Source organism: Cydia pomonella, chromosome 18, assembly GCF_033807575.1.
Source record: "Cydia pomonella isolate Wapato2018A chromosome 18, ilCydPomo1, whole genome shotgun sequence".
Taxonomy (NCBI): Eukaryota; Metazoa; Arthropoda; class Insecta; order Lepidoptera; family Tortricidae; genus Cydia; species Cydia pomonella.
Genome location: NC_084720.1, coordinates 19674641 through 19699460, shown reverse-complemented (window position 1 = coordinate 19699460; position 24820 = coordinate 19674641). Strand labels below are relative to the sequence as shown.

The window sequence follows — 24820 nt, the reverse complement described above, 5'->3', positions numbered from 1 at the left end:
ACTGTTGTCACAAAAACACACGCAGTCGTAGTTAGTAGACGTAGCCTTAATTTAAGACGCGTAGAAGCGAGGCTGAAGTGCAAGGATTGCATGTTTCCCATTACCAGTAGGTAGTACTTATGAGCAGACAGAGTTTTTTATTCGTCATAATCGTCAGCATTTATGTACGATCCAGAGAGCCTACCGCCAACACCGAAGTTCGCAAATATTTCTCTTTCACTGTAAATACGGATACGCCTTAATTGGAGTAAAAAAGAAAGATTGCAATTTGCGAACTTTGGTGTTCGCGATAGGCACTCAGAGCTTTGTTGTCCTTTTTAGGATGAAAAATATAATTAACTCTAAGTTTTCTATCGGGCACCCAATTTTTCTACAGTTTTGGCTGATTGAAAGATATATTTAATTACAATAATGACTAGGTACTCAAAACAGCGTAGTTGAGTTAAATAAAATAAAAAAACTTTAATACGATAATTTACATTAAAATGAACAGCATTGCGCTATAAAAGCCGCGAAACAATCATTTACTTACAGCACCGAAAACACCTATTTACCGCCAACAACGTTGATGATCAGAAGCTTTACCATCTGCGATAATACAACGTTCAAATTCTACCCAGCCTAAGAGCGTTTTCACATTATCAGATCCAATATCGGATGTCGGATTACTAGCACAAATAAATAAAATGTAAACAGTGCCTTTAATAGTGCTTGTTAAAAAGAAAGCGTTAATGCGAAAATTAAGACTCAATGCCATGGGGCACACTCTAGCGGCAGTTTTTCTCCAAAGATCATCCGACATCCGATATCGGATCGTACAATGTGAAAACGCTCTCAGGCCTCAAAAAGAGTCAGATATTTTTATAGCCTCATTCTGAAAAATATTATTGCGATGACTGCACAGCAGCAAAGGTAGCAAAATGATCCGAACGTCAGCTGTAAATAGAGAATAAATGTACAGACCATTTTGATGCCTTCGCTCAGTATTCTGCTGCTGACTCTAGGGGTTATTATACTTCTATCCTTTCGCCGGACACTTTCTGCTAAAAGGGACAGCGAAAAAACATTCCTTTCTCTGTCCCTCTCAGTAGAAAATGTCCTGAAAAAGGATAGATGTTCTCCGATCTCAGAGTTGCAGCTTGTCATCGTCGCCGTCCCTTGCGCGCAGCAGCAGGAACAGAAGCAGGTTGTACTCGGCGGAGGCACCGCGCGCGAGCTTCAGCGTGCCTTCCAGCTGCTCGCGCCGCGCATCCGCCTCGCGTAGGCGCTCCAGCGACGCTCCCAGGAACGTGCGGAGCTGATGGACAAGAGATGAAGGATCTCACTATAACGGGCTATTATCCTTTCTCAACTCAAGACAGTTTCTAATGAGAGGGACAGAGAAAGGTACCATCGTCCGCAATTTAAAGTGACTATTGTCCAACTGCAAAAACATGGTCCACTGATAATCAGTTAAAAGTGCTACTGTTATTATTAAGTATCCCACCAAAAACATTTTCATGTAAAATGTTGCCAAGACGAAATCATAAAGCTCGCACTGTCAAAAAGTTATCAGATCTCATGTAGAGCCAAGCTTCTATTTCTAAAAGCCTTATCTTCACAAACTCTACATCTTAGTCAAAATATGTGGCTTGGCCGTTTGCGCTTCGTTTGGCTCGTCTTGACCCCAGGGGGCCTACCGCGAAAACCGAAATTCGCAAATTGCAGGGATCTTTCTCTTTTACTCTCACTAAGACGTAATTAGAGTGACAGAGAAAAATGCCCGCAATTGACGAATTACGATTTTCCCGGTAGCCGCCCAGATGTTGTTTCCCTGTCCCTGTTTACAGCACGATAGCAGATAGTGACCGGCGAAAGGATACGTGCAGTAATTTGTACCAGGGGGCCTACCGCGAAAATCGAAGTTCATCAATTGCGGGCATTTTTCTTTGTCACTCTAATTGAGTCCTAGTGAGAGTAAAAGAGAAAGATCCCCGCAATTTGCGAATTTAGGTTTTCGCGGTAGGCCTCTAGGTTTAAAGTATGGATAGCGTAGTATCTACGCACGGAGCTATCTAATCCCTTTTTTAGTCGAGAGCACAGCACAACTTCGCCTAGCTCATGTTCAAAGCAACATTACTACCTACTAGGGAAGTCTGGAAACTACTTAGTAGTATTAGTATGTATTAGGTACGTTAAATAAACTCACGGCAACTTCAACTACGTATTCTATTTGTAATTATTGACTTCTAATGGTGAGCAAACCGCAAATAAACCGCGTAAGTAAATAAATTCGTCAATACATCTACATATATTTTGCAACCCTAAAATACCATTTTTTTTACGTTCACAATGGTTTAGCCAGGGACAGGCATCCTTGGCTAAATCATTGTCATGTAGATGGAGGTCTTAATTAATCTCCTAATGAAAGATGTTTATGCAAAATATGTGAGCAACGACACAACTCGGTCGCGGGCGAGCGAACTTCGAGATATCTTCCCCCAATTTGGCGACGCACCTAAAGGTCCAACTTACAAATTGCTTCGTCAAACTTCTTGCCAAATAATTTACACCCGTTGGCAAACTTCGAGTTCACAAATGCTTTCGCGGAAAGTCAGTGCCGGATTAAGACATTTTGGTGCCCTAAGCATTTCTAGACCATGGTGCCCCCTCATCAAGATTACATTGAATTTTCTTGGTAAATTGAGTGACGTTTATTGCCGCATTACTTCTGAGAATAGAATTTTCAATCCGTCACATCATTTTATCACGGAAATTGACAGAACTGCAGTATGGAAAAGTAAATAATAAAGACTGAATCTTCACGGATACCGCGTTGTTCGGGAAATATATATAGGTCAAATAAATACTTAACTAAGTCGCTTGTAATAAACCTTGCGTAGATAGATAGATAGATAGATGTATAAATAGAATACTCTTTATTGGAACACCTCAGTAAAAAGATACAAAAGAAAATAAAAAACAAACAATTGATTAAATGTAGAGGCAGACAACAGGCGGCTACGTAACGACTTATATATACTTATAGTACGTTATTCTTTTGTTATATAATTTATTTCATTGTCAATAATATGATAATCCGACAATATGTACGAAACGGCAGTATTTAGTTCTTAAAGCTCTGCTTCTTCTGAACATTTTTTTATTCCACTTCATTTACTATTAAAATTGGTAACAAATTCTTAGGCAACTTGTCTGGCGCTATCAACTATCTCAAGTAAAATGTGGAGCCAGCGTGACTAAAATAAATATAAGTACTATTTTTTTATTGCTTTCCACAAAACCGGCAATATGTAGAATTGTGTAGCTTTATTTACAGAAATTTGGTTTCATATAGAGATTGGCAGTCATTGTTAATTAACTTCTCTCTGCGCCGAGTAAAATATAACCCGACCAAGTAATATATTGGCTATGCCATCCATATTTAACAAACAAATTTATGACGTTTTGTAACCTTCTTGTTTTGGCAAATATATACCGACACATCCGAGCATGCACATTGCGAAGGGTGGTATTCTGGTTTTTCATCTTTCCAATATCTTGGTCCAATGTGTATTTGCGTCTGACATTTTGCTTAATGAGAGAGTGAGACGCAATGCACATTGGACAAAGATCTTAGACTAGTGGAATATCACCCGAAAGGAAGAATTGAGTCACCGGGTGGCCCGGAGGCTCCGGGAAGTCCGATTTTTGCTCATAGCATGACCGGCTAGTCTCCGGTCCGAGCCCGCACCGGGCCACTACAGAGCTCCGGTGATGACGTAATGCTTTCCATAGAAAACGAAGCGCCGGAAGCTCCGGCCCGGCCCTGCCCCTGTGTAGCGTGAGTCAACCTTTAAGGTCAAGTGTAAGCAAATTCGAAGACCGTGCTTCGCATAAGTCCGGAGGCCAAGCCAACCATGGTCCAAGTGTAAGCGAAGACGTAAGACATAGGCAGTATTCCGCACAGGATTTTGGAACCTCTAGAGCTTTCCTGCGAAGCTCATTCATGTGAGGGCAAAGGCCGAGCTTCAGTAGGGGCTTAGCCATTGGCCATTGGTTTTTGTCAGAACAAGTACCAATGGCCACAAATGTTTTAAATAGCAAATTATTGTTTACGAAAACGGGACTTAATAGGGTAAGTTTTAAAATTACATCTGACCCGACGTTTCAAGGACGGCGTTGTCCCCATGGTCTCGGAGAAGACTGTGTAAAGTCGACATCATTATCTTGACGTTGGAGGTAATTTTAGAACTTAATCAAACGCGAATAAGTTCCGTTTTCTTAAATTATAATGTGTCACAATTAGGCCAATACAATTAGATTTTTTCGACCTAAAAATACGTGTAATCCGAGTTTGCTCCACTCCAGGAGGTGTGCATAAATGTTTCCTCTTTTTCAGTTTTTTTGCTTGTAAATCGAAAACGGTACGGCTGTCGGAAAATTTGTTCTAATTACAAGTATTATTAAAATTGATATCTGAGGATCCGAAATGTAATTTAACTAAGTTCTTGCAATAAAATATATTGATTGATTGATTTATTTAAGGTACCTTAATATGTATTCGTAGTCCTAAATTGTAAATTAGGTCGACATTTTTTATTTTTGGTAAAATCATGTTAATAATCCGAAAACGCTTTCTTACCAGTGTCTGATCCACTAAGTGCTATTGTAATTGATAGTGGGTTCCTTCTACATCGAGTGGTTTGGCAATCCAAAGGAAAAAATTATCTCCTAAGGATCCCAAAATGTATGCACACCTCCTAGGATAGAGCAAACTGGGATTACACGCATTTAGGACCAAATAAATGTATTAAAACAATTTCCAGCTTGCTGGGAATTAATTCCTCAAAACGCTATTTTTGGATATAATTTGATTGGCCTAAATCGTGAAGGTGTTTTTAAAGGCAAAGTCTAAGGCTGAATGCGCGGAGCGTTCGATCAGCGCTTACGGATGAGGCCAAAGGTCGAGCTGGAAGAAAGCAAGGCTTGAATTTGACCAATGGCGAGGTATGAATAGCTGGACGTCCGCAGCGTCAGATCGCGGCGCGTTATCATATAATACAACCAATGGCGAGGTGTGAGCAAGGCAGCCCAGCTGCGAAAGAGGACAGCATGGATTTGGATCCATGAGCAAGCGAAAGTGGGGCAGTTTGCATAAAGTAGAAGGCCTGGCGTCGCATGAGACCTAACGCCGAACTGCAAAAGAGTGGCTTGAAATCGAACCTATGTAATCACGGTCCGCCTGCTGCTCGGCCTTTGCCTTAATTCGAAAGCGCAACTTGATAAGATGCTTTTGTTTTTCGGCCTTCGCAGGGCCCTTTATTACACTTTGACAATTAGGTCGCAGGATCGCGGCTCTGCAGCAACTCGGCCTGGCCGACACATCTGGTGTGCAAGAGACCAAAATACGCTACAAAATCGGTAATCTACGTCGAGAAAATCGGTTGGCCACAAGCCCGACGGTAAGATTTTTTGGCCATGAGCTTTGATCAAGGTTGGAGATGTGCTTACGTGTACTCACTCTCTTACGACCCTTCGTTATTAGATGGGTACTTGCACACGTATCAAAAAGTTTCGTGTACATAAGTGTAGTACACTACGACTGCGATGCTGATGCAGCCTGCGCGTTTTTTTTTTCCTATGATTTTGGTGCCCCCCTAGACGTGGTGCCCTAAGCAAGTGCTTATTTTGCTTAATGGTTAATCCGGCACTGCGGAAAGTTATAACATACTTGCTGCCAGGGTCGTTGGGGCTACATCTATATCTTAAAGAGCCTAAAGAGGGGGAGGCGCCTTTACCTTAAATATCCTTCTCTCCATTAGTTTTCTGTGTATCCACTCGAAAAGGTAAACAGTGATTCCCATGACGAGCATTATAATATGTGGAAGAAGATCTGCAGATTGATAATACGATTGAAAAAATTCAACCGTGAAAGAATTCTCCGGTGATGCGACATCAAGGTTAAGCGCGCCATTCTCTCTTACGGCAATACCATCTTGTAATGATTTCTTTGGTAGAATATAGGAAGTCGGCACAGACAGCAACACGAACGCCGCCGTCAGCACCCACAACGCGCTGCTGCTACAAGGCAGGCAGTGCAGCGCCATCGAGTCCGCTGCTCAGCAGGCTGCCTGACAAAGTCAGCGGCAACTCGACCGTGAAGCAAACATAAATTATCTTTTGGTATACTTTGAAATATAATTTATTATTATTTTGGTCAAAAATCTGGACGGCGTTATAAAATACAGTGACAAGATTTTTTCCTCTCCGGTTCGAAAAGTAACATGACAGCGACATAATGAAAGAACCGTGAAACGAAACGTAGGCGTAACTCGCGTGTTCGAAGAGACTACATTGTAACTCGCGGTTTCAAAAGCAACTCGAACATATTTTATGAAATTAAAAAACAGAGCTGCCAAACTTATGTCACTGTCACTTTGAGGAAATACGGAAACGTCAAAATACAAAGGATATTCAAAACTTTCAATTTTCTTTTCTATCTAAAAAGTACTGGGCCGAAAGGAACTCAAAGAACCGTAAGTGCTAATCGTTATTTTTCTAGCTGTACTTATTGAACACAGCCCTTTTAGCATAGTCCATAACTCGAGCTTTGTTTACAAGCAGTTTCGCGATTGCCTCATTAATTCATTTACGTCGCAAATATTCTCACGGTATTTCCTCGTTCCTCAGGGTCACCTGTCATGGGCCGCGCGACACAAAGGAGCGCCAGCTGAGTCGACGCAATGAAAAAGGTGGTGCTGTTTAAGGGCGCGTCGGAGGAGTACGAGCGCGCCTTCCGCGACCATAACTACGAGACGATTTTCGTGGAGCCGCTGCAGTTTACGTGCGTGAACCTGGAGGCGCTGGGCACGGCGCTGCGCGGCGAGTACACCGGGCTCGTGCTCACAAGCGCGCGCGCGGCCGAGGCGGTGGCACGCTGCTGGGACCCCGCCCGCTTCGTGGCCTGGAGCGCGCGCCGGGTCTACACCGTCGGCGACGCCACCGCGCACAAGATCAAGCTCCTGCTCGGCCTCGAGGCTTTAGGCACCACTGCCGGCAATGGTGAGAACCTCGCTAAGATTATTGTGAAAGAAAATGCGAGCTCTAGCAAATTCCTCTTCCCATGCGGTAATTTACGATCGGAAACCCTCCCCACCATCCTTCAATCTAAAGGTATTTCAGTAGACTCGCTAACTGTCTATGAGACCAAGGAGAATGACAATTTAAAAGCGGATTTGATGGAGCTGAATGGGTCCACACATGACCCATGCTGTATGGTGTTCTTCAGTCCCTCGGGCTGTGAGTACATCCATCGGCAACTGCAAACATTCAGCAACCGACTGACTGACCTCCCGTACTTTGCCATTGGGAACTCCACTGCACATAAAATTGAGAATTTGGGTGTAGAGATTGCGGGTGTGGCGGAAAAGCCCCGCCCCGAGAGTGTGATAGAGTCGGTTCAGAAGTATTTTGCTGCAGGCACTAGTAGTTAGTGGCACTATTAGACCACAAACAAGTAGTGCCCCTGTACCCTTAACCCTTTAATGGTTCACTTTAAAAAAAACATGATTGAAGACTCATTGCCGCTTTAAAGTCCTAAAAATTATGCATAAGAAAAAATACAAAGATATGATGTTACAGGGGTTTGCTGTATCATATCTAGTGTGCCCTATAAAGAGTTAAACCATTGGCCTTGCTTGCATAGCAGCTAAAATTTTATTATTCTTAATGATAATACTTCTTTTGAACATATGAAAAGTGCAATAAAATGGTAAATATGTATATATAAAAGACTGATATATATATAATCTGGTGGCCATATAACAGCTTTCAAATTTGCATTTCTGTGAAAGGGGCTACCATTCCATATAAAAATAGAAAAAAGTAATTATAGTGGAAAAACTCAAATATTACAGGCCATATTGTACATTAAATGAAAATTTATGAATAAAATATTCCCAGTTCAATTTTTTAGATTTCATAAGCATTAGGTGTTGGTATTGTTATATTTTTTTATTGTTTGTTGTGATTCTTACACATGTACAAATTTTTCATAAAAAATTACAAAAACTAGTAACAGTAGTTTGGTATTCACTTCACCCACATTAGTATTCTAGTCACAGGGAAACCACCTTACTGTATAATGCTTGTAGTTGGCCGGGCTGTGTAGTGTTACTTAACACAAGCTGGCGCTACATATTACAGTTCGGCATCAAGAGTAGCTAGTTAGATCAGACTATGTACTAAAAGTAATTACGTATCTTTATATGTAGAATAATTAGATTGTGAGAGCGCCTACTATTCATGCTGACAGGGTGTATTCCCATGTGTCCCCGCCAGGGATAATAGGTGCATTCATATAAAACATTCCCGTAACTGTCCCCGCGCCATGTATGGCAGCGGGAACAAATGGCAATACACCATTTAAAGACATCTTTGATTGCTCTTAATGATATCGTATCTGATAAGTGACATCTTAAAATAGCTGTCATACCTACACATATATATTTTCAGTTTTGAAAAGATTTATACTGAAATCAATACAATGTTCTTTAAGAGGAAAGGGGGCGGCCGTTTCGACTACGTCGGTAAGTCCCCATTTTCCTCTCTGGATATTGACATTATGGGAAACGTTTTTACGTAGTTTGATGTAAATATTACCCATACCTGCCTGCCCTATGTATGATTTTTTTATAAATTTTGACTAATTTAAAATTAGAAGCGGAAGTCAGATTTCATTTTTTTTAATAAATGTTTCTAACTCTTATAATAATTAAAAATTCGAAAAAAATAAAACGCAGCTGTGGTTTATACACAACAAATTGTGTCTAAATATTTTCAATAATATCTAGGGAGGAAAATGAGGACTATGTTTGTATGAAAAGGTGATCTCGCGCGGGTCCTCCACATACGTTGTAAATAAGTAGGTCAAATCCTTTAAATATATACTTACCTATGTTACAGTGGCGGATCGTTCAAAGAACTCGATTCCCACCGGCTTGTCTAATTTCAGCCCGTTGAGTACTTTCACGATCGGTTTATGGAGAAAAGGAAAGCAAAATTAGCTCCGGGTTCCCTACGAATATTTGTGACCCGCCGCCACTGCTATGTTACCCTGTTTATGTGCAATAAAGTGACATACATACATACTTACATTATTATAAATTAGGTTTATGCTGCAATCGACGCTCAAGACAACCTATCTGAAGAATCTTAGGTAATGCACGATGGCCCAGCGCTGGACCAGCGAGATGACAACTACAGGATATACTCGTAGTTCTGGAATGGGCCACGTGTAGATGCGTGCTGTCATCGCTGGCCCACTACCGACATGTGCGGACGAAAAACCGACAACGTACGGTTACGGCCATCGCATCGCCATCCCGCCGCGCCACGAACCATCCGACACCACTGCGCTCTCCACACGTTGGCGCATCTTAGTGGGCCAGTATGATGGCCCATCGTGTAGAGGAGCCATAAAATAATTAATTAATTAACCTTCTCGAATGCGCTATCTCAAGTGAAGTTTGTCGATATACATTTTACAAGCCTAACCAGTTGTTTAGGAGTGTTAGGACTTCATATACTATTCAGATACTATTTACACATAAATAACTTGTATATGTACGAGTAACTTATAGGAGTACTAAAAGAAGAGTTTGTTTTACTCTAAGTATTAAAATCACTTTATAATAATAAATATTATAGGACATCATTACACAAATTGACTAAGTCCCACAGTAAGCTCAATAAGGCTTGTGTTGAGGGTACTTAGACAACGATATATATATAATATATAAATATTTAAATACATAGAAAACACCCATGACTCAGGAACAAAATATCATGCTCGTCACAGGAATAAATGCCCTTACCAGGATTTGAACCCGGGACCATCAGCTTCGTAGGCAGGGCAGGGGCACCCACTAGGCCAAACCGGTCGGCAAGTTTGGACTTTATAAAAGTCCAAACTTACCGTCGCGTTTCGGGCATCTCTTATGTAATAATTAGCGCGTTGCCTTGCAGCCCCTGCCACTAAAATCCAGGCTCGGTGATCCGTCAGGCGTAGACATTCTGCTAGTATATTGTACGCGGCCGTGATGTACGGCCTCGTGGGCTGTCAGACATCGACATCCTGCGGCGGCTCACGGCGCGGCTCCCACGCGGGCCCGCGCGCCGCGTCCCAGCGCCGCGTCACCGCCGCGTACGTGGCCACGGCACCGCACACGACTAGTGCTGCGTTGCATGCTGCTAGCGGCTGAAAGTAAGCATAGTCATATAGTTTATCGTGTTAATAACAAGAAAAACTGTAGATGTAGACACTAAAGCTTCTTCAGGAAAAATAAACATGATCGAAGTTTATGGGTTATGGGGATCTCGTAACGGTTACTGAGCGTTTTTGGAATACCTAGTGAGTCTATCTGCAACTAAATATAGCCGCTATCGTTCCCAGTAGGCCATTAGCCGAGGATCGGCTTGAACACACGCATTTAGCTTTTGCAGCTGTTCCCCTTGACAGTGAGCTATCTCCCAAATGTCTAAAGCAATCTCAAGAAGGCTTAGCGCCTGGCTATTCTGAATGTGATAAAACCTCATAAAACTCACAGCATGCACATAGCTGACGAAGCCGCGCAGCTCGCACAGCGTCACGCTGAGCGCGCCGCTTAGCACCAGCAGCGCGCCGAGGACTGAGCTGCCCACCACATCCTGTAACAACAGTAATAAGGGTCACTATCATCCACCTTGCGAGGTCAATGCCTCGGAGAGGTACGTCTAGGTACGCAAACCGAGCTGATCCGCGCGGCAATTTCCTGGCCAGGCGTTTCGTAGTATGCGGGCCCACATAACTAATACTATCATATTATGCGTAAGCCGTCCAAGTGTGACATGACACACTTTTCCCAAGGCGTGATGCATTCTTTACCTACCTTAGTGTACATTTATATGAGTAGTAATTTCCGTATCATGTCACAGTGATGACTATCAATATGAAAGTCGCTAAAGGGACCTCATTAATACCTACTATTGTTACGAAATTGTACTGAGATTAAATTCCTTGACTGTACCTATTCTGACGACACGTTATCTAATTGATTTTTATGTAGGCAAGCCACGAACACCAGTTGGCTAGCTTGCTGCAGTTGCTACTCTTCCGTCTGTCGTACTCACGGAGTAGAGCCACGCTTGCGGCGCGTACAGCGGCGCGCCGAGCAGCGTCGCCGTCAGCTGGACAGCCAACAGTCCGACAGTGATAAAGGCGACGCTAGCGCCGCCCGCCGCCAGCCCCGCGGCGCCTGCGCAGCCCCCGCCTGCCAGGAACAGCACGGCTGAACACAGGCAGCCCAGCTAAAATGCAAGTCAGCTTTTAGGGAGTTCCTTTTATAAAATATTTGTCGAAATGATCTAGCTAACAAACCAGTTCAGCAGCTCAAACCAGCACCAACTTTACAACCAGCTATTACAGTGAGCAATACCGCGCTTTTTAGGTACCATTGTCCACACAAATGTAGTTATGAAGTAAGGACTCAATGGGTACTTATGAAAAATTACGGTCTCACGCAGCTTGTCATGTCTTAGGGCAGTTCAAAGGTGATTTAATGTATGGTGTCATGTTGATTCCTCAAATATCTTTTCGCTGCTGAAGTGAAAAATTGTATGAGCCACACGTGATCAAAGCTTTCATTTGCTCCGCGCCGCGTGCTGTTTGGTCTCTCACTATACTCAAATCTACTCGCTAAGCTCGTTATTCTTTGTTTTTTAATGGAGCTCTTAATCGGTACTTTACTACTTATAATCATGTTCTACTCAAGTGGATCAGATACACTATAATGACGTCAAGAATTCAAGAATTGCATCGATGTCAGTTCTTGGTAACATTACAGAGTTTATCGTTATCAAATCTCGCTTATTGAGATCGATTATCAACCCTAAATTATGAAATCAATAAGGCAATGATTAATATTGATTATCGTTCAACAATGACACAAATTGCCAGACTAAAAACCTAGAGTTAAAAATAAGACAGAGAATCTCATACCTACGTACCTATGTCTCTTCTTTGTCCCATGAGATGATAGAGTATACCTACCTTAATATAGGTAATCTTATATTGCAGAAAAGGTAGATTGTAATTGCACACTCCGAAGATTTAGGTAATTTAGGATGTGTATGGCAATAGGACTCCCCTAAAATTCTTATGAATTCGCGTGAAATAATCATCAATGTGAAATTTTACTGTAGTGAGTGCATTGCTGTGAGACCATAAAGTTCTAATATAACCCAATAATGTTAAAAAACATTTGCAAACGCATATGGCACGCCGATGGAAAGCGGTTACCGTTGCAACTAAAAAGGTGTAACATGCGCATTGCTGACCCTGTACCTACACTCATATAAATAATCATTTAGTACGACAAATACTCACGATAGCAATTAGCTTCATAATCCCCTCAGGAGAACTCAAGTAGTCGATGTCTGAATAATACTCCCTCAGCACTTCCGTCTCCGTGTCTGCCGCCATCTTGAATTTCACTAAAGGACACACGGGTACCGTTCTACCGGTCACTACCTTATTCTGGTCCCACACTTTATGTTGCAGGCGAAACTATCTACACAAGAAAGAGTCAAGTCATTTGTTTTTATTACGATAAGTTTTTCCAGTTTAAAACTGAAATCTAAACAGTATAATTTACACAGTTCCTGCGATTGAAAGTGACCTCCTCGTGGTTCACTACTTGGTGCAATATAGTTCGATATTCACGAGTTCAAAGAGATTTTTGTCAATAGGAACAGCAGCGGGCGCGTGTAGGTAGGTATTTGCGTAAGCAATACCAACGCTTTTCTGCGGCTTTAGATAACGCTGAATTAATGTTATTCATTCACTATTGATAACGAAAGGATATACTTAGCCGTGATTTGTTTTGATAAGTACCATTGTCCATACTGTTAATTGACGATTAAATAGTGCATGAGCCTTATATCCTAATATAAAAGGTCCACTGAGGATGGAGGAGGGTTGCTGTTAGTGCACAAAAGAACAAGCATGCTTGTGATGGGATATCCTACGTTAGCCCTTGACTGGTCAAATTGTTTGTTGTTAACAGAGACATATAAATAGAAAAAGCTGACAACCTCCTTCCCTGTTCCCTCGTCATCGATGTAACCTATCTATAGATGGCGCTATAAATGTGAACTTTGTGTGTTTATGTCTATTAGTATTACACTGCTAGATTGTTACTTCAAAAAGTTCAAAATAACACTTGCCGGACAGCTGTCACAAGTACGTAACAACCTACAAGGAAACTTATATCACCAAACGCTTTTTAGATATCTAACTTAGGTACAGTCAAAAGATTTAATTTGTGACCCATTTCGTACCTTTGTCACAGTGAAAATATTATAGGGTCTTTAGCTACTTTCATGTTGTTTGTCACTGTGACAAAGTGCGAAATGGGTCACACATTAATAAATCTTCTGACTAATACCCACAGCGCCACCTATTATAACCCTCTCAGAGAGCTCACTGAAAGTGAAATGCACTGCAATTCAATTTTGATGCCGTAAATGCTATTATGTAATTTGTAATATGTTATGAAGGAGTATTTTAAGTGTTGTCAAAAAATTACTTGATCAGTTAACAAAAGTTTGTGTTTTTAAAGAATAAAAACTTTAGGCAAAGTATACGTGAACGTGAACCTTGTTACGACGACATAACGCTTCACCTTGCCGATGGTCAGTGAAGTTCCTGGCATGGTACAGTAGAGTTCATAAATATGTATACCTACCTACATTCTTGCACTTATTGCAATGGATTACGGTGGAGAAATATATACATATTTATGAACTCGACTGTATGTGCGTGTCGACAGCTATTAACCTGGCCAAGGCGGCTCAGGATATGTACATACTTGTAACATCAAGTTATTTATTTTTCTTACGGAAAACGATGTGCTATCGGAAACTTTTAATTTAATAACAGAAAGTTATGTTTTGCAAGACTCTCGACGAATTTCTAACTATAACTATAAAAATAATTGCAATAAATTATTGTAAATTATAATAAATGGTGGCTAACATAAATAGTCATTTTCAAAACAAACCACCTCGCTTTGAAAAATGGTCGATAATCAGCCAGAGACTAGCGAAAACGCTAGTAAATAAATTGTGTACATATTTATGACATCGTTTATACCTCCCACCAACTTGCAAACGTCACTAAAATTATCGCTATGCTAGTTATACGCCGCCGTATTGGAAAGTATTAATATAAAAAAGATAAACATTTTTCTTAGAACTTGTTGTGTGTTCGCGCAAAAGGATTAGTCTCGATTGCCGATAACCGGCCTGAATCCACATTCCAACCTAATGGATTGGCACCGCATTACATTACGCTTATCGCACTATTATCTCAACGGGTCTACACAATGTGCCGTGATTTTGTGATTAGAACGCACTTGAAGATAAATAGAAGAAAAAACCGGGCAAGTGCGAGTCGGACTCGCGCACGAAGGGTTCCGTACCATTATTTATAAAAACGGCAAAAAAATGTTTGTTGTATGGGAGCCCCCCTTAAATATTTATTTTATTGTTTTTAGTATTTGTTGTTATAGCGGCAACAGAAATACATCATCTGTGAAAATTTCAACTGTCTAGCTATCACGGTTCATGAGATACAGCCTGGTGACAGACGGACGGACAGCGAAGTCTCAGTAATAGGGTCCCGTTTGACCCTTTGGGTACGGAACCCTAAAAACTACCTATCGGTTATCTACCTCACATACTAGCTCTGATACCAGTACTCGTATTAATTATCAATTAATTTGTAAAGATAACTGTCCCAATAGTACTCGTTATTAGATCAGTTACAAACAAAAAACGATCTAGCTCTAGTAGGAGCAATTCTAATACTTACCTATTTTTCAACCTCGTTCTCTACAATTTCTTCCAGGAGGGTCAATTCAGTGTTCTGCCAAGCTTGGAACACTCCTATTTTGGCTACAAGATGGCAAACCCTCCAACGCCCACGGTCTCTATAACGCTGGGCCATGTGGGCCGCCGACAGCCCACATGGGTATGGAGTCATGCATTCCCTTTGATTCAAATTGTAGCTAATTAGGATTACTATAATGTAGGTAATGTTCACATTTACTCAGGTATTGGCTGTTGTATATATACATTTATTTATTTATTTTTTATTTCCAAAATAAATAAAATGTGGCTTCGCATTTTTGTCACTGATTATGTTTCACTTTATGGTCTTGTTAAAGAGCACTTGATCTGTAATCGCACTAATCGCCAAATAATTTGTGAATTTTGGAAAATTTATAAAAAAGATAAGATCGTCCATAAATATAGTAAGATGCCAAAATAAAACAACAAATAGTATAAAAACCATATATTATAATTAAAATTGAAAAGTAAAAATCACTCGCACATAGTTTGTTTATGAGATCGTACAACCGGAGCGCACCGGGAGCCGGGCGCGGAACCAAATGTGATATGTCGATACATACGGCAAACGAAACGGCAGTCACATGAGATCGGACAGTATAAAATTATTTCCTATAACAATCTTAGAATATCTTCCCTTAAACCTAGGGCGAGTCGCCACGAACGATAAATATACCCGATTACAAGCGAACACGGCCGACCCGCGCGGCGGCCCCTAAGACTCCGCCGGGCAAGCTAAAGGACTAGGAGAATTTGTGCAACCGACTAGTCGGACCGTTCACCTCCTAAACTAACGGACTAGAGGGGCCTTCACTATAAGGGGTTCTGGCGGCTGGTGGAGGGCACGGGCGCGGGCGCGGGCGGCGCTGCCGGCACCGCGCGGTACGCGGCGCGCGCCGAGCGGCCCGACGCCGACGCCGAGCGGCCCGACGCCGACGCCGAGCCCGCCGAGCGCGCCGGCCGCGCCGCCGCCGCCGCCGCCGCGCACGCGCGCAGCCGCAGCCCCACCAGCGTCAGGCACAAGCACGCGCAGCTCAGCCCCAACCCCTGAAAACCATAAACTCGCTTATAACACTTCTAAGAGGGTACATCTAAAAAGTTCTGAGAAGCAGCCATGTGGGCCACAAGCGGCCCACAACAATCAAGAGGACACTTCGGATTTTTAGTAACTTCATATAATTGCTACGTGGACCTCTAACGCTGCACATGATTATGGAGGCCGACTCGAAATTGTGGGACACTGACAGTTCACAAGGTGCTCCGTACTAACGCAATCTGTAGGTTGACACGCATTTTATTATAGTTGGATAACTTGTATATACATATAGATTTTTTCGATATTCTCCGTTCCGTTGGTAGTCAACAACCATATACGGTAAATGTTACACATTTATCTCTTAAAATACCCTATACTGTAATACCCTTCACAAAACCTCAGCAAACAAATATATTTTTTATTGTTTCATTCGAGTATGCAGCTCAATTGCGAAGTGGCTCACCGAGGCAGTGTACAGCAGCGCCGGGAGAGACGTGGGCGCCGTTACTCGGACTAAAGTGATGCAGGAGGCCTGTTAGGAGGTGCACTGTGTACAACACTCACCGAGGCAGTGTACAACAGCGCCATGAGAGACGTGGGCGCGGGCCGGTACTCGGGCTGCAGGAGTGCGTGCAGGGAGCCCGCGCCGCCGGCTAGGAGCGTGCTGCCGCTCCACGCGTGCACTGCTAAGCCCTGAAGACACATAAAAAAAAAACATTGGTTTATGCTAATTAAGTTTAGTTTACAATTTCGATAATTTTTTACTGAGGTTGTATCTTTCTTGCATAAACTATGATCTATTTATAGAGATTCTGACAAGCATGAATTGGTAATTGCGTTTTTCCTATTCATCTGCTACTAATTTCAAACAATCTACCGCACTCGGATTAGGCAGAGCAGGTCTACTCCGAAGGCGATCGGTATAATCTGTATTTCAATATCAATTATTTATCATCTAGCTACCATACCAGCTTGTCCCAGCGCAGCGGCAGCAGCGCGTCCAGGCTGGTGATGCGCAGCAGAAGCAGCGCCAAGTGCAGCAGGGTGCTGGTGACGGCGCCCAGCTGCAGGAGCCGCACGCGCCCCCGCGCCCGGCAGCGCCCACACCTGCAGCCCCGCGCCGGCCCACACGCAGCTCGCGCAGCCGAGCGAACACAGCTACAAATAAAACAGATTTCAGTGCCTGTCTAGAATGCATATATCATTTTTACCGTACCATGACACTCAGACATGCAACAAATAATATATTTGTAGCAATGCAGACTTTCTCTGAATTTACTTATTCTAAGGTCAATACAGATAGTAGTAAAGTAGGCCCCAATGTGAAGGCCAGCCATACTTACCTGTATTGACCTTCTATAAACATATTCCTTCAGTTAGTCAATAGTATGTAGGACGTTTTTGATATCTTAGTATAGTTACTAAATAATAGCCTGATGAACGTGATTTCTTGTGGCCAGTCGGCAGCCCACATAGTTTGAAGTAATGTGATAAAAATCTAATGCGATGCTGCAAGTGTAAATGATTGCAATAATCACTTATTTTAGAATTACCTAGTGACAAAAATTTCCTTTCCAAATCAACTAATGTTTTGTTAGTAAATGTTAGAAATTAGTATTGCGATTAATTAAAACATACCACTCACATTTTGTCACTTACCAAGGACACTTAAAGATTTGATAACTAATCCAATTTGTGGCCCTTGCAGTTAGTTGCACCCGCGCGTTGTCGTACATACTTAACTGGCAGCTTACAGTATGGCCGCTGACTGGACGGACGGACGGCGCGGCGGGACAGAAGGCAACTGACCGTAATGAAGAGCATGGCCGCGCCCTGCGCGGTGAGCAGATGGCGGCAGCGGCAGTAGAGCGGCGCGAGCGGGCGCGGCGGCGGCGGCGGCGCGCGGCGGTAGTGCGCGTGCGAGTCCCACGAGCGCTCCGTGCCCGCGCCCGAGCCCGGCGAGCGCGCGCCCGAGCCCGCCGTCGCGCCCAGCCCGCTGCCCGCGATCTCGAAGTCCTGCACCAAACCCGCGCTTGAACCCTCCCCCGCGTCTACCGCCGACTATAAGATGCCAGAGATAAACGCCGCTGATGAGGCCAAAAGCGTAGGGACACTTAACTGACAATTTGTGAACCCTAATGCAATGACATAAAGTCCACAGATGTTCAGTTAAGAGTGCTGCTGTTAGTATGTTAAAGCAGAGTTCATTTAGTTAGGTATTTATTTCTGCACCAAACCCATGACAGTACCCAAGTTTAACCAAGACAATGATGATGTACAAGGCCCAAAGCAAAACACTAGTAGGTTCCTAGAGTCAGACCAACCTTACTCTGTATGGTATTAGCAATGATAAAGTGAGGCAATTTATTCATTTATTAATTTAGGTAAAACTACAAAAGATTGCTATGAAAATATGATGTTTATAATAACTTGGCATCACTTTGTTCTGTTCAAATTGGGACAGAGTTAGCTTAAACAGACTATTTTAAAGAATGTCTAATTTTGTAGATGCACATTTGATCTAAATCTGAGTATATTCTATGAAAATAAATATGATCAAAAACTTTTTATTTGATTCCTTTGCATAATTAATGCAGGTTTCCATCCCGTTTTCTTATTCAAAAAGCTAGTCATATAAAATTTTACTGTAGCAACACAGGATAACTTTAATATATTCGCCCTGTATACCTAGTTTACCCTGCTCAAATAAAATAAAGTAAAGGCAAGGGGAAAGGCAAATTGACCAATGAATTTGGTTTGCATCCACAAATTATATTATATTATTGTTTAATACACCAGGAGTTGAAAGCTGATGTGTGTATATCACTGCACTTGCTTTTTTTACAATGGTCATTTTGATAATTTCAAGTTCACTGAAATTATACTAAAACTTCTTTCTAAACCTACTAGATCAGTATAATTAAGAGCAACAACAGTAGAAATCCACTCCGCAGAAAACAATCTGTTACGTAGGGTAGACTTATAAGTATGTCGGTAGTTGCACATTGAAAATAAATCAGTCTGCTATGGATCTCGATCTTACATTTATCTAACATTGGCGCAGTCGGTAGGATAGAATTAAATTTAAAGTGCTTTACGCTCCGTTTTAACATGCCGATCGGTAAAATAGAACCATTTTCGTTAGAATCTGATTGGGACAATTACGTGCGTCGCGTAAATCAGTTTATTAAGTTGAATAACATAAGTGACGATCTAAAAGTGCCCACGTTGTTAACGGTTGTCGGTGGCGAGTGTTACAATTTACTTTGTGATTTGTGTTCCCCTGACCATCCGGAGGACAAAGGTTTTGACGATTTAGTGGCCTTATTAAAAAAACACTTAGAACCAGAAAGATCCGAGATAGCCGAGAGACATGTTTTTCGGCAAAGGGTGCAACAGCAGGGTGAAAGCATTCGTGTTTACCTTCAAGGGTTAAAACATTTGGCTAAAACCTGCAACTTCGGAACCGGCCTCGAGGAAAATCTACGAGACCAATTCGTCTCAGGTTTATACAGCGAGGAGATGCGCTCGAGATTGTTCGCCGAGAAAAACATAGATTACAAGAGGGCCGTGGAGTTGGCTAGCGCGCTCGAGGCGGCGGAGCGGCACGCGAGCACGGCGTGCGCCCCGGCCAGCGGAGCCGGCGCCGGCCCCGGCGCGGCCGACGACGGGCTGCATCGCGTGAGCGGCGGCCGCGGGGCGCGCGCCCGCCCGCCCGTCGGCGGCGGCGGCAGCGGTGCACAGCGGGCCCCATGCGCGCGATGTGGCAAATTTACTCATCCACCAAATAAGTGCCGGTACAAGAACTTTTCATGTGATTCATGTGGCGACAAGGGCCATTTAAAAGTTATGTGTACGCGCAAAGGTGAGAGTGGCGATTTTTTCAATAAAAGGACGGCTAAAGGTCAGTACTTTTTAAATAATAGTAGCGAATCGGACGACGACGATTGCCATTTTTATAATTTGATCTCGAAGGGAGATAACGATGGACCGTATTTAGTGAATTTATCTGTGAACGGTACTTTTTATAAATTTGAGGTTGATACGGGAAGTAAAATATCTGCAGTGTCCAAATTGTTTTATGAAAAACATTTGTCACATTTGCCCATTAACAAAAATCTATTGTTGTTAAAATCTTATATTAGTGATCCTATCAAGGCGCTCGGTTATATTGATGTTGATATACTTTGTGGAGAAAATTCGGCTAAACTCAAATTACATGTTATTGAAAATGGTGGGCCCCCGCTTATGGGTCGCACTTGGATAAGAAAATTAAAATTGTTGGAGTATATACAATTTCACAATATATCTGATAGCGATTCGATGGCACATCTGTTAAAAACAGAGTATCCGGAGGTATTTGCGGAGGGTCTAGGTACTTTCAAATCGCGTATTCGGTTGCATCTAACAGATGATGTCCCTGCTTTTGTGAAGGCGCGCGCGCTGCCGCTGGCGCTGCGCGAGCGCGTGGAGCGCGAGCTCGAGCGCCTGCAGCGGGAGGGCGTCATTTACAAGGTCGAGCGATCGGATTACGGAACACCTATCGTGCCGGTTATTAATTCTAACGGTGATATCCGTATTTGCGGGGATTACAAAATCACAATAAACCCTATACTCAAAGACTTTCATTACCCACTCCCGCGAATAGAAGAGATATTTGCAACGTTAGGAGGCGGCGAACAGTACACAAAATTGGACTTATCGAATGCTTTCCAACAGTGTCTGTTAGAACAAGAGTCTCAGCCAATGACGGCTATAACCACACATGTAGGAACGTTTGTTTATCGGAGGGTACCTTTTGGTATTAAATGTATACCAGAAAATTTCCAAAAAATTATGGAAGAGACACTTAGTGGCTTGCCATCTACCGCAGTATTTGCAGATGATATTTGCGTCACCGGAAAAGATAGAGCAACACATTTGGCTAATTTAAGGGCAGTTCTGCAAAGACTTAAAGAAAATGGACTCCGTATCAATTTCGATAAATGTCAATTTTTCAGAGATAGTGTGACCTACTTAGGGTATAACATTGATAAGGACGGTTTGCATACAGATACAAAAAAAATTAACGCAATAGTTGCAGCCCCTCGTCCCACAAATGTTACACAGTTGAAAAGCTTTATGGGCTTGGTAAATTTTTATTTTAAATTCTGTTCAAACATGAGTGACATCCTTAAACCATTGTATAATTTATTAAAAAAAGACGTGGATTGGGTGTGGAGCAAAGATCGCAATATTGCGTTCACCAAAATCAAGAAGGTATTAAGTAGCGCGCCAGTGCTGGCGCACTACGACCCGACGCTGCCCCTGGTGCTCTCGGTTGACAGCAGCGCGTACGGGCTTGGCTGCGTGCTGGCCCAGTGCGGCAAAGATGGCCGCGAGCGCCCGGTCAGCTGCGCCTCGCGAACGCTTAGCGCTGCGGAGCAAAACTACTCGCAGCTAGACAAAGAAGCTTTAGCTATAGTTTTTGGGGTAACAAAACATCACCAGTTCCTGTATGGCAGGCGCTTTATACTTCGTAGTGACCATAAGCCTCTCAGTTACATTTTCGGTAAAAATAAAGGCATTCCAGTCACAGCTGCAAGTAGATTACAGCGTTACGCTGTTACGTTGTCTGCTTATGATTTTAGTATCGAATTTGTAGCGTCTTCACAGAACTGCCAAGCCGATGCGCTGTCTCGTCTCCCTTTGCCCTCGACTGGCAATCGAGCTGAAAGAGAGGATGAGGCAGGCAGCTATCTAAATGTTATTCAGAGAAGTTTCCCACTTAGTTTTAAAGACATTAAAACTGAGACAGCGCGAGACCCAGTTTTGAGTAAAGTTATAGGGTATGTTATGTTCGGTTGGCCGAAAACTGTAAGCGATGATATGCTAAAATCATTTTTCATTCGTAAAGACAGCATTCATATTGATCAGGGATGTTTATTATGGGGTTATAAAATTATAATACCCATGACCTTGCAAAATGACATTTTAAAAGAAATTCATGATGGACATCCGGGGATAATTAAAATGAAACAAATTGCTCGTAATTATGTCTCATGGGGGACGCTTGAAACAGACATCGAACGAACGGCACGTGAGTGCGACGCTTGCCGCGCGGTGCGCCCGGCGCCGGCGCCGGCGCCGCTTCACTCGTTGCCGTGGCCCGAGGAACCCTGGTCCCGGTTAAATATTGATTGGTTAGGGCCTTTTAACAATAAGTATTACTTGATTGTTATTGACGCGCACTCTAAATGGATAGAAGCGGAGAAAGTCAACAATACCTCTGCGTCAACAGTTATATCGTGTTTTAGGAGAATGTTTGCGCGTTTCGGTCTGCCTAAACGGGTGGTATCCGACAACGGACCGCCTTTCAGTTCACTCGAACTGAGGACATATTTTGAGCTAAATGGCATAAAACAAACCCTAACGCCGCCCTACCACCCAGCAAGCAACGGGGCAGCCGAAAATGCTGTGCGATCCGTAAAACGAGCCTTAAAAAAGGCAGTCGTTGAAAACGAAGACGCAGAAACTGCCTTGAGTAGATTTTTGTTCAGTTATCGCAACACGGAGCACAGCACAACCGGGCGAGAACCGGCGGTCGCGCTACTGGGGCGGCGGCTACGTGGACGCCTAGACCTGCTGCGCCCTGACGCTAGTGAGGTCGTGCGTGAGCATCAGGTCGCCAGTGAGCAGCGCCGAGCCGCGCGTCTACGCCAGGCTACCGTTGGAGACCCGGTCATGATCAGAGATTACAAGAAGCAGAATAGAAAATGGACGGAAGGAGTAGTTATAGACCGTCAGAGCCCCGTATCATATTCTGTCAAAACTGGAGATGGCCAGGTACACAAACGGCACATTGACCAAATGTTACAGGACAAACGCAAGTCTCGGTTTTCTCTTACTCAAGTCCAAGAGCCTTTGGTGAACGATGACGAGCAACGAGAAGTCATTGAAAAAGAGAACACAGTAGATGAATGGCAGCTTGCAGAAGAGGAACTGAAGTCGCACTTGCCCCCTGTAAAAAGTCCAGTTCAAAATGCCGACTGTAGAATGGGGCCCTCCTCGCCGCAGGAGGTCAAAGGCCGAACTAGGCGACAGGCCGCTTTGCGTTGTATAGAACAATTACAAAAAACTAAATGATTACTAAGTATACCTAAACTCCGCAAATAACTTCAATACTTAGCTAATATTTTGTACTTAATAATAATGATTAAAGATATGAATTGCACAATGTATCAACGCAACCTTGAACTTCATTCATAATCAGATTATCGATAAGGAAAATCATGTACAAACATTAACTTCAATAACTTAGTATCTGTGGACCTTATGTCTTCGCAATAAGGTTTATGAATTGTCAGTTAACAGTGGGGATAATGGTTATAACACTTAGTAAAGCCTACTTATTTTGAAGTTATAGAATATATTCCTAAATAAAAAATATATATATATATATATATATATTGTAAAAGATACTGTGGTGGATTTTATATACCTACGTAGACTTGAATCATAAATATCATAATACATAATGTATAATTAAGAACTATAATAAGTATCTAGGTTCCGCTGTGACTATAATACTGTTTATTTCACTCGTTTAACTTTATTAGCAGTGCCATTTAAATTAGTTACATTGAACATGGTCTGATACGAGTACCTACATAATTTCTTGTAATTATAAGACCATATCTAGTTTAGGTATAAGCTATTATTGTGAAATGAGAGGGAGGTGTTACGTAGGGTAGACTTATAAGTATGTCGGTAGTTGCACATTGAAAATAAATCAGTCTGCTATGGATCTCGATCTTTCATTTATCTAACACGTTAGTTAGATTAGACCATCAAGTTTTTCATTACATACATAGATTTGTACTTTAGACCATATAAATGTTTTCCAGCTAAATTCGATTGCCTGAATAAAATAGACTAAACAAAAACAAAACATTTAAAATGATCGATGTTAACCTTTTGAATGCCAAGAACCTAAAGGCCGTGTGCCGTCGAGCCCACCATGCCAAGGACAACTATATGTGTTATGGCAGACTTTCACACTTTCGAATAAGGTCTACATTAGCTCCCTTCGGCCCGGGATCTTGGCGTTTGAGTGATGTTTGTGTTTATGACATAAAGTGTTCAAAGGGTTAAATGATTCACTGTAATCACACACCCACCTTGACAAGCAAGCAGTTAAAATAGATCTAGGGCACTGTTACCAATGCAAGATTGATATGACTATTGGTTATATGGTTCAATCCAATTTGAAGCTAGAAGGAACCCCATTACCATTAAAGATTGTCATTGAGTACAAATAGAAGTAAGCATCTAAACTTTAAATGTTAGAATTGCAGTTAGTGTTATATTTTAGCATTGGGGTAAAGGAAGGAAGGAATAAGAGGGACGGAGCGCTACAACACCTGTATGTCCTCGCCGCGACAGCTAGTGGGCTCCAGGTCGCGAATCTCGTCCAGCAGCAGCTCCACCTCGTCCGTCGAGTACAGCTCGCTCACCGACACGTAGCGCGCCGCCGCCGCGTGCATCGCGCTCTACCGCAGCCCGCAGCCCGCAGCCACGCTCCGCCTGCACCCACAACACAACATAACCAACCCAGCCACACCACCACTCCTACCGACGGTCTCCACCCACAACTGCCAGGGCCTACCTCGCCCGCACGATGACATCGAGATTTCGTCCTGTCTGTAACCACATAATCCAGAGTCGCGGCTATCGTTTTATCGACAAAAAACTAAACAATTCAATTTAATGACGCTTCATGGGGACGCCATGTTTGTTATCATGTTTTGTCTATGGGCCGACGTGAAGAGAGGAGTGGTGCCTAGGTCAGAAATAATTAATTTTATGAAAATT

The 24820-nt window shown here is 42.7% G+C and overlaps 4 protein-coding genes across 6 annotated transcripts; 1 reads left to right on the top strand and 3 right to left on the bottom strand.

The window, feature by feature from the left end:
- Nucleotides 1-437: 437 nt before the first annotated feature.
- On the bottom strand, nt 438-6243 carry LOC133527346 (uncharacterized). The gene is made up of 2 exons (XM_061864296.1): nt 5781-6243; nt 438-1297 (listed from the first exon to the last, which is right to left on the bottom strand). Exons 1-2 carry the CDS (start codon nt 6087-6089, stop codon nt 1127-1129), a joined length of 480 nt encoding a protein of 159 aa, XP_061720280.1. The 5' UTR covers nt 6090-6243; the 3' UTR covers nt 438-1126.
- A 124-nt stretch (nt 6244-6367) lies between these two features.
- On the top strand, nt 6368-8055 carry LOC133527344 (uroporphyrinogen-III synthase-like). The gene is made up of 2 exons (XM_061864292.1): nt 6368-6518; nt 6673-8055. Exon 2 carries the CDS (start codon nt 6726-6728, stop codon nt 7473-7475), a length of 750 nt encoding a protein of 249 aa, XP_061720276.1. The 5' UTR covers nt 6368-6518; nt 6673-6725; the 3' UTR covers nt 7476-8055.
- Nucleotides 8056-9353: 1298 nt separating this feature from the next.
- LOC133527345 (uncharacterized) lies at nt 9354-12992 on the bottom strand. Of its 2 annotated transcripts, XM_061864294.1 has the most exons (4): nt 12407-12992; nt 11152-11328; nt 10588-10689; nt 9354-10240 (listed from the first exon to the last, which is right to left on the bottom strand). In XM_061864294.1, exons 1-4 carry the CDS (start codon nt 12500-12502, stop codon nt 10103-10105), a joined length of 513 nt encoding a protein of 170 aa, XP_061720278.1. In that variant the 5' UTR covers nt 12503-12992; the 3' UTR covers nt 9354-10102. The 2 variants fall into 2 exon arrangements, with proteins under 2 accessions (XP_061720278.1, XP_061720277.1); XM_061864293.1 differs by having other exon boundaries at nt 10110-10689.
- Nucleotides 12993-15363: 2371 nt separating this feature from the next.
- On the bottom strand, nt 15364-24765 carry LOC133527467 (fibroin heavy chain). 2 transcript variants are annotated; one of them, XM_061864492.1, is made up of 6 exons: nt 24615-24765; nt 24370-24532; nt 17777-18028; nt 16936-17125; nt 16532-16660; nt 15364-15978 (listed from the first exon to the last, which is right to left on the bottom strand). In XM_061864492.1, exons 2-6 carry the CDS (start codon nt 24490-24492, stop codon nt 15722-15724), a joined length of 951 nt encoding a protein of 316 aa, XP_061720476.1. In that variant the 5' UTR covers nt 24493-24532; nt 24615-24765; the 3' UTR covers nt 15364-15721. The 2 variants fall into 2 exon arrangements, with proteins under 2 accessions (XP_061720476.1, XP_061720477.1); XM_061864493.1 differs by having other exon boundaries at nt 17777-17983.
- Between the last annotated feature and the right edge of the window lie 55 nt (nt 24766-24820).

What these genes read in the sequence shown, in the direction of transcription:
- LOC133527346 (XM_061864296.1), bottom strand. Translation starts at nt 6,089, where the DNA reads ATGGCGCTGCACTGCCTGCCTTGTAGCAGCAGCGCGTTGTGGGTGCTG. An exon ending in TGGAGAGAAGGATATTTAAG is followed by an intron (nt 1,298 to 5,780) that starts GTAAAGGCGCCT and finishes CTTGTCCATCAG; the next exon opens with CTCCGCACGTTCCTGGGAGC.
- LOC133527344 (XM_061864292.1), top strand. Translation starts at nt 6,726, where the DNA reads ATGAAAAAGGTGGTGCTGTTTAAGGGCGCGTCGGAGGAGTACGAGCGC.
- LOC133527345 (XM_061864293.1), bottom strand. Translation starts at nt 12,502, where the DNA reads ATGGCGGCAGACACGGAGACGGAAGTGCTGAGGGAGTATTATTCAGAC. An exon ending in TTATGAAGCTAATTGCTATC is followed by an intron (nt 11,329 to 12,406) that starts GTGAGTATTTGT and finishes CTTGCATTTTAG; the next exon opens with CTGGGCTGCCTGTGTTCAGC. An exon ending in CGCAAGCGTGGCTCTACTCC is followed by an intron (nt 10,690 to 11,151) that starts GTGAGTACGACA and finishes CTGTTGTTACAG; the next exon opens with GATGTGGTGGGCAGCTCAGT.
- LOC133527467 (XM_061864492.1), bottom strand. Translation starts at nt 24,492, where the DNA reads ATGCACGCGGCGGCGGCGCGCTACGTGTCGGTGAGCGAGCTGTACTCG. An exon ending in CGCTGCGCTGGGACAAGCTG is followed by an intron (nt 16,661 to 16,935) that starts GTATGGTAGCTA and finishes ATGTGTCTTCAG; the next exon opens with GGCTTAGCAGTGCACGCGTG. An exon ending in CGCTGTTGTACACTGCCTCG is followed by an intron (nt 15,979 to 16,531) that starts GTGAGTGTTGTA and finishes TATGGTTTTCAG; the next exon opens with GGGTTGGGGCTGAGCTGCGC.